The sequence below is a fragment of the Asterias amurensis genome, chromosome 9 (genome assembly GCF_032118995.1).
Source record: "Asterias amurensis chromosome 9, ASM3211899v1".
NCBI lineage: Eukaryota > Metazoa > Echinodermata > Asteroidea > Forcipulatida > Asteriidae > Asterias > Asterias amurensis.
Genome location: NC_092656.1, coordinates 12,395,221 through 12,404,509, shown reverse-complemented (window position 1 = coordinate 12,404,509; position 9,289 = coordinate 12,395,221). Strand labels below are relative to the sequence as shown.

At 40.7% G+C, this 9,289-nt stretch overlaps 1 protein-coding gene across 1 annotated transcript; it reads left to right on the top strand.

Annotated features, from left to right (window-relative positions):
• The first annotated feature begins 5,441 nt into the window (after positions 1 to 5,441).
• Positions 5,442 to 8,556, top strand: LOC139941657 (uncharacterized). The gene has a single exon (XM_071938252.1). The coding sequence runs from the start codon at positions 5,689 to 5,691 to the stop codon at positions 7,915 to 7,917; it is 2,229 nt and encodes a 742-aa protein (XP_071794353.1). The 5' UTR covers positions 5,442 to 5,688; the 3' UTR covers positions 7,918 to 8,556.
• The last annotated feature ends 733 nt before the right edge of the window (positions 8,557 to 9,289 follow it).

Sequence of the window (9,289 nt, the reverse complement as noted above, 5' to 3'; positions counted from 1 at the left end):
AGCCGTTGTGTATTTGTATGTAGAGCAAAGTGGCCCTTCGTCCTCTTCCACAAACAGTTTTGATATTTCAAAACAGGAAGGTGGTGACGCCATCATTGTCGATGGGGTTTCCACTCTGAGTGGTGGCAGATGAGTCAATCTGTGTCATTGAATGTGGGCACGGGCTAAAACCGAGGTGGGACATTTTTCATCCTCACCAAATTTAGACTGGACAAAAACGAATGTTACGAGCAGAACGAAATGTCATCGTTAAAATGCGATTATTTTTTTTGCAGTTTTAAATTCTAGAAATGAAGCAGCAAAACGTTGACAGTTTTGACTCTGATTATGTCGTGTGAGTTAAAACAAAATCTATGTCATAAAAAAGAGCAGGTACCAAAGTATGTTTAAAGACACTGGACATCTTTGGCAATTATTGTCAAAGAGTGTCTTCTCACTTGGTTTATCTCAACATTATGGAAATAACAAACCTGTGAAATTTTGAACTTAACTGGTCGTCGAAGTTGCAAGATAATAATGGAAGAACAAATAACACGATTACAGTTGTGTGCTTTCAGATGCTTGATTTCGGGACCTCAAAACCTAGTTCTGGGGTCTCGAAATCAAGTTCAAATATTTTTGTTGAAAATAACTTCTTTCTCAAAAACTACGTCACCTCAGAGGGAGCTGTTTCTCACAAAGTTTTATACCGTCAACAGCTCCCCATTGGTTGCTAACAAGTAGGTTAATACATATATACGCTAACAATTATGTTGAGCAATTACCAATAGTGTTCACTGATTTTAATGTTGTGTACGACGAGCAGAGTGTATTGTTCAAATTGTCGTTCAGCAGACGATGCTATGCACATTTCTTGCTAAAAGCAGCTCTATAAAATTGGACCTGGGATTTTTCGGCATTTCGGCCACGGCCACGTTGCAAAAGTCATTAACCACCGGTTTTCAATCCACGGATGTTTTCTCTAAAGTTCTGCTGTCCTTTTCAAGGGGAGATCATTTCTATCAGGAAATGGAAACTTTGTCACAAAACCATAAGATTCCGATATTATACGAATCCTAAAGCACAAACCTCACCGTTAACAGCGCATTATGATGACAATGCACTGAAACTTTCAAACTTACTTCACAAGAAGTGATGTTTGAAACTTTACATGGTTTGTGGTCATCAAACAAAAAATAGTACAGTAATTCTTTTGCGAGAAGTATTGGATGAGAATAACCAGTGTAGTTTCGACAATTTGAACAGTACACTCTGCTCGTCTTTCACAACATATAAAGGCAGTGGACACAATCGGTAAATGCTCAACATAATTGTTAGCATTATTAACATAAAGTGCTTATACTACACGCAACTGTTTTGTTAGCAAAACACAATTATGTAATGTTCCTTTAAGAAAGACGATGTTGCCTCTCAAAATAATCAGCCCCGAGAATAGACGTTTACCAAAATTATATATAGCTCTTTATGACTCTTACACATCAGGTCATGTGACCACATTTCTAGGTTTCCTATTGGTCACTCAATGTTTCCTGTGATGTGTATTGCATTGATGGGTTGGTATTACGTGACACCGGCTTGTGATTCACGTGATGTAGACTTTTGTTGACACTTGATGCGGAACAATTTCGCAAAAATATTTTATATAATATCATACCATATCATTAATTTATTTGCCAGCAAACATGAAAAAACACAAACATGTATTAAAAAAATTGCACATCAAAGATTTACAATAAAAAGCAATACAATGATAAAAGAGAGAAAAAAATGGATAAGCATAACAATTTGTTATGACCTTGCTCTTTGCTGATGAGTTTCCCATCTGTTGAACATTTCAGTGGACACTATTGGTAATTGTCAAAGACTTCTCTTCACAGTTGGTGTATCTCAACATACGCATAAAATCACAAACCTGTGAAAATTTGAGCTCAATCGGTCGTCGAAGTTGCGAGATAATAATGAAAGAAAAAACACCCTTGTCACACGAGGTTGTGCGATTTCAGATGCTTGATTTCGAGACCCCAAATTCTAAATCTGAGGTCTCGAAATCAAATTCTTGGATACTTCTTTCTCGAAAACTACATTACTTTAGAGGGAGCCGTTTCTCACAATGTTTTATACCATCAACGTCCCCCATTACTCTTACTACGGTAAGGTTTTATGATAATAATTATTTTGAGTATTACCGGTGTCCACTGCCTTTAAGTCTACCCAAAACGCAAGATATATGAGCCGCTCATGTATATTATGTACGAATGTTTTGCATGCATAATAATGGTTGCGATACCGACAAGTTGAGCGGCAAAGTTATAGTTTGTAGAAATCCACGGTTATTTTGAACGACCAAATTGTACTCCGGGAGACCTTTGGGACACAGGGCTGTGTGTAGACAATCAAGAACCCCATTTTACAAAGATGCTTAACCGCTTCAGAGTTAGTCGTTTCTCACATGTTTGATCAATATCCAACAGCTCTCCTTTGCTTGTTACAAAGTAAGTTTTGATGTATATAGTGTGCAGGGCCTTCACTGAGTACAAACTCGAAGTATCTCGAAGCTGTTCCCTATAAGGTTATGGGGCACACAAAAAGAGATAATGAAGCAACTGGTTTTTTTATTTATTAAAACTTCTCTTATTTGTAGTCAGTGTGATAAAGTGACAAGAGGGGGCGCACTTTTAGTAACACCTTCTGTGTTGTCAATAATGCTATTCAACTTTGACCTGATCAACTTCCAATGGCCATGGAGGAAGGAAACAAACTATACTTATACTGTGGTCGAATCTCAGACAGGATGATGCAAGTACTACATATCCACTGTAACGTTAAAGTTGCTGTCACCTAAATGTGGCATTGTGAACATAGACCTGTTAAAAAGCCCCTTGCACGGCCACCATTGTCTCAAAAACATCCTGACAGTACAATCTTTAAAATTCACGCCTTGTCAGTTTCACATAATAACTGTCTATCTTTTAGTAATTTTTCTAGTATTCTTAAAACAAATATTGAGAGTTTTTACTATGATCAAAGTCTTGCGGAATACACATCTTTTTGAAGCCTTTTCCTTAACTTTAATTTGTACTTCTTGGACTACAAGATGTTTCTACTGTCCAACATATTGAAAAAAACTAAGAACATTTAATAATGTGCGGTTAAACATAATCCGTTTGCACTTTAAAGGTAACATTTCAAATTCTTGCTTATAACACCTTGTAGAACTTGATACAATGATCACAACCGCTTGAGAATTAGAGGGCCAAACCCCCATTCCCATAAGATTTGAATGTCATTTCGATGTCCTTTTCCCCTTTCCTGTTTAGTCTCCTGTGGTTCCGCTTTTGTTTATTGGCGTTTGCGCCATCAACTGGTATAATATTGCAAAAGACAGCCGCTACATTTAATTCAAATACACCGTGATGGGATAATGCTTCAAATGTTGATTTCCAGTAAGTTTGTAGGAAATTCCTCTTACCACATCACAAAAGTCGTCAAGCCCCAAACTTGCACATTATTGAATTTCTTCGCAAAACAATGTAAGCAACAAAAATGGGCATATAAATAAATGAGTATGACTGCGTGCAAGTAATAAAAAGATGACTATTGCGCTCAGCCAATCAGAATGCGCTTCTAAACCAAACAAAATTAAATTGCTAAGTTCTTATAGACCTTGGTGCAAATTTTCTTTTTATAAAAAAGGAAAAAACATAACCTAATACTCAACATAAATGGGGATACTTTTGATTAAAAACAGTAAAAGTGTACATTGTGTTTTAACGCTACGTACGAAGTGCGGAAATGAGAACAAAAGAGGTACACATAGTGTAGGGACTTGACAAACTTATACTTATAAAAGTATACAGAACAAAAGAATGTCCACCAAGTGACAGCAACATAGATTAATGTGCACTGTTCTTAATTATCTCCTTTTGATTAGCGTAAGCTGGTTCTATCTTAAACTGTTGTTTAAACTGGTAAACTTTATACTTTGTATCGTTCAAACAAAAAGAGTACAGCTAAAAGCTATGATTTAAACCCTGCACTGTATGTGAAATTTGTAAACTAGTTACCAATTGGAATTAATTGCTAACATTTTCTTGACTTTGCGATGCGCAACCGTTCATATCCCGATTGCGGATGAACGGGATACATTATCATTACCTTTTATGGGTGTATAAAACAAAATTGCGTTCTACTCGTTATTCCGTCGATCTCATCCAGTGTGGAACGTGAATCACATCCATGTATGACAATAACGGAAGATCAACTTGTAACATTGTTCACAATTTCTAATTGTCATTTTTCTTTGGAATTAGCTTGAATCACTGTATGGTATGAATCATAAGATGGGCAGTGACGAAAAATCAACACCAATTATGGGAACTCTGAAAACAGTTCCCACTTTTGATGATAGTACCAGCGGCACACTTAAAGACACATTGTCTTGGATCGGGCGAGTTGGTCTGGGAAAAGCGTTTGTTATAAAATGCATATATGGTTCGAAAGATGTTATACAAGTATAATGTTCCGCACAAATTATGCCTCTAAATAATTGCACGGTTGTCCTTACGTCGTGAATTAACACGGCACGCCATTTTGTAAAGTCAAGATTTTGACTCCAATGTTGTATAATAAATAGTTCGCAAAGTACAAGGGAAACCACGATATTTCGAGGCATATTGTGTGGAACATTATATTCTAATTTTAAAACATCTTTCTAACCATTATGCATTATAATCAACGGTTTCAAACGCTTTTCATAGACCAACTCGACCGACATGTGTGTCAGCAAGTTTGGTTAGTTTTGAAAGCTTGAATATGCAGCTTTTTCGTATTGGCCTTTATAAGCAGTGTCGTACTGGGTGTCCCCCTCTCCTCAAATTAATTTGCTGTCTGTGTCCCCATGGTGCCACCCCCACCCCATACGATAAGATCGTAATTAAACATAATAAGTAAATTTAAAAAGTTTTTGTGTAGCAATTTGAATGCTTTAAAAATGTTATTTTTGTTTACAGACATCCACGCAATAGATTATCTCAAATACCGAAAAGTAAATAGTGTATCAATATACATGTATAACGCCGGCTTGATTATGCAAAACACTGACGGAATATAAGTTGTCTAATAATTGGCCAGAAGTGCCCCAATAGACCTTATGCATTGACGTCATCCAGCCGCCATCTTTGAGGTCAAACGGTGACGAAACAATCGAAACGCACATAGATTAGCCAATGAACAACCTTCTTTTGACCTCAAGGCGAGAGGGCAGTACTGAAATGACGTCACGTGCATAAGGTCTATAGAAATTGTTTCCACCCTTTTGACCCCACAAGTTTTACCCTTGTTTTCGGCGCTGTTTCGAAGGAGTACACAATCACAGAAGTAGTGATTGGAGACAATACTTTTTCTGAACTCTGCCAGAAACATTTCCTTTCAAGGTTGCAGGATTTTAGTGACTAAATGACGCAATACAGTTCCTGTCCACCAAAAGTCTCTACGGGAAGTAACCTTACATCCGCTCATCTTATCTGATTATACGTCAATTGTCCTCACTGCAATTAATTGACGCATTACCAAAAAGGTGGGCATTGACAAAAAAAATGAATTGACACAAAAAACATGAATGGACAAAAAAGTGGTAAAGATTTATAGCTGAAAGAGGATTGATGAGCAGTTGTAACGTCAAATGGTATCATGATGGTTAGCTTACTTCATCGTGGGTCTATAGTGGCTCTACTGATTGTCTTATTTTCTCGTGAGTTGACATGTATTTCAATACTACGGGGTCCCATTGACCGTATTGTCATCGAGGGTGAAACTGTTGTCTTTACATGTCAGATTAGGAACAAGGGGAACTTCAAGGTGTTCTGGTACTTCGACCGAGATGCACGCTACCTTTCGGCTGACACTGTGTTTTTCGAGGACGCCCGGAGTCCAAGGTTGAGCATCGTGGGTAATCAACGAAACGGCTTCTTCAACCTGAGGATCTCCCCGGTGAGACGCACCGATGCCGGCATCTACCGTTGCGGGTTTGTTCCGGTGGGATCAACCCAGCTGATGGACGTGAGGGCCCGGCTGACTGTCCACGTCCCACCGCTGGACGGCTTCCCACGGTGTGAGATCGACCCGCCTGTTGGTCTCGCTCTCAGGCAGAGAGCTACACTGACTTGCACGTCGGAAGGAGGCATACCACCAGCCTCGCTCACCTGGCTTCAAAATGGCACTCCAATCACCCCTGCCGTACTGCACCGTAACGTCATCGAGAGACTCTTCGACGAGGCCTTAAACGGAGTTGAATTCACCTGCCAGGCAAAAAGCCCAGCTTTCATGGGGGTACGTACTTGCTCTTTTGTCCCCCTTCGTATCGACCCGACAGCCCGTATAGAGCCTCCACAACTTATAGCCACGCCAGGTCAAGATGTCACGTTCACGTGCATAGCTGGTGGCGTGTCTCCTATCGTTGAATACATGTGGGTCTTTGGCAACATTATTGTCCCGTCGTTGGAGGACGGTGACCGGTTTGTACTCACCATGAACCATGTAAGTTTAACAATCCGTAATGTTCAGTTAGTGGACGACATGACCTCAGTGAGATGTACTGTAGTCACGCCGAACGGACTCACAGCGACTGCGGGAGCCTTGCTAAGGGTTCTACTTGCCGAGAACATACCCACCACCATCTTGGCTGAGACCACCACTTTGGCTGAGGTCACCACAATAATCCCAACAACTCTCACTGCAAATCCCAATCAGACTTTCCCCCTTCCGACTCCAGAATATGGAGGAGGGCTCGGAGGTGGAACAATCATCGGCATAGTTATCGGTGCCATTGTTGCAGCCCAAATCGTCATCGCCTGTTTTGTGTTTACATCTCACAAAATTATATCAAAGTATGAACGTCATCGTGATATGGCTATGGTGCCTTCTCTAGCCAGTTGGACCGGCCAACAGACGCACGTTCAACCCTACCAAGGACTGGACCAGACAGGCCGTTCCGCTTCAACCCTTCGTTACCTCAGCCTGCACCCACTCCGTGCACCCCCTTCCCGGTACTCATGCGTCGACGTCGGGGTCTACGAGGCTGCAGTCGACTCAAACACGAACACCATTGTATACGACTCGGGATACATTCCAAACAACAACACCACCCAGCAGGCGAATCAAGACTCGATGGATGACATGAATAACGAGTATCAGCCTGTACCTACAGCACCACAAATGGAAACAGCATTCTACGAACAACCGAAGGAATCGGCAGCCATAGACCGGTCATCATCAAGGGAAGAGCCCTATTATGAACCAGCTGCAGAGGAGGCTTCTACCGGTACCAAACAAGGGACGGCAGCAAGCCAGAAAGACTTATACTACGAACCACCAGTAGAAGATACACATGTCGGTACTGGTGGCAAACAAGGGACAGGAGCAAGCCAGCCAGACATATACTACGAGCGACCGCCACTAGAGGACGCACCAACCGGTACAAAACAAGGGACGCCAGCAAGCCAGCAAGAACTGTACTACGAGCCGCCAGTAGAAGACACACCTATTGATACTGGTAGCAAACAAGGGACAGGAGCAAGTCAGCCAGACATATACTACGAGCAGCCACCAGTAGAGGACACACCAATCGGTACCAAACAAGGGACGTCAGCAACCCATGACGACCTGTACTACGAGCCACCTCCTAATGAACTAAACGACCATACATTGTCAGACGAAGAGACCGACAATTACGAACTCCCGCCTGTCGTGAACGACCAGCAGACGGCCGAGACGGAACCGGAGTATTACGAACCGCCCGTTGAACTACAAACTACTGTTACGGATTCACTCGCCGGTGAACACGAATATGACGTCACGCCTGACGATGACAATGAGTATGAAATTCCCGGCAATACTGACATTTATGTGGAACAAGATTAACGGCTTTTTTGACGTCCTCCATTTAGAAAGACATTGTACAAAATGAGAAACAAACTTTGGGAATTCATCACCACTAGTGATTGTTAATGCAGTTTGATATGACCATAATTTTGTTAATGGCGGACTTATCGGACGCTAGGTGGCAGCAGACTTACCAGGTAAATCAATTTTCCTTGGGTGTGTGCGCATGCCCAGAACCACGTAAACAATGGAAATGGACATACGTCTGCTGCCTCCTATCGTTCGTCGTGTGTACACATTACACTTTGAGATGAAGTACGGGGCAAATTTTCATAGAGCTGCTTAATAATTAAGCAATTGCTTAAAGCCACTTTATACATTCGGACAGACAAAACAAAGTTCACAGATTTACAAATAATTTACAGGGTTTACAGAAGGTAATGGTGAAAGGCTTCTCTTGAAATATTATTCCATGAGATGCTTTACTTTTCGATTGTTTTGCTTGTGACTGGTGTTTATTTAGATGTTGTTTACTTAGCACACTTACCTCCATGCTTAGCATAGCAATTGAATGGAATCTTGGCCGGTAATCTGATTTGACTAAGCAAGGATTTGTTTAGCCTAAGCTAATTTTGTGCTTAAGCAGCTCTATGAAATTGGGTCCAGGCTGGTAGCTATACATGCATCGGGGGGGGGGGGGAAGGGGGGGGGGGGGCAACAACCCAAAAGCTCATAACAGTATGTACGATCCTCCATCCAACCTGGGCCCAATTTCATAAAGTTGTTAAGGATTGGTTCACTCTTCAAGAAATGGGTGTAACCTCGGGTGTTGTTGTTTACAGGATACCACAAACTAATCCAAATTTACCTCTTAGGGTGTAAAGTAACGAACATTTCTGCCCCAAACATTGAAAATTGTTTCTCTCTTGTATTTATATTTTGACAACCTTTTAACTATATTTTAACACCCTCCTTTTTGCAGTGTTTGCTAAACTGACAACTCAGAATTGAAGTTGGTTTACTTTTCAAAAACTGAAAATGCAAGGTGTTTTTTGAGGCAGGGTCCTTGTCAGGCTATTGGCAACGTAATTTTGATTTTATAGAATTAAGAAAGATGTAAAGGTCAAATGTGAGAGTTTCAATAAAACAGTGTCTACTGTCACAAGACGAACTTCAAATCAATCCATGTTTATCCGACGTGACAGCGGGTACCAACCACATTTCTGGTCGTACATTCACAATCGGACACCGAGGAATTTTTGAATCTCCAAAAGTCGCCCTTAAAAGCAATTTGTTGGCATTGTGTTTTTATGGATTTTTAGTAGGAAATAGTTCACTGGTTAATATTCTTTATTAACAGTTTTTGTTTTGATATTGTCTTTAAACCAAAGTTTGACACTACCTTTACGAC

Coding starts and splice junctions, on each gene's coding strand:
- LOC139941657 (XM_071938252.1), top strand. CDS start 5,689: ATGATGGTTAGCTTACTTCATCGTGGGTCTATAGTGGCTCTACTGATT.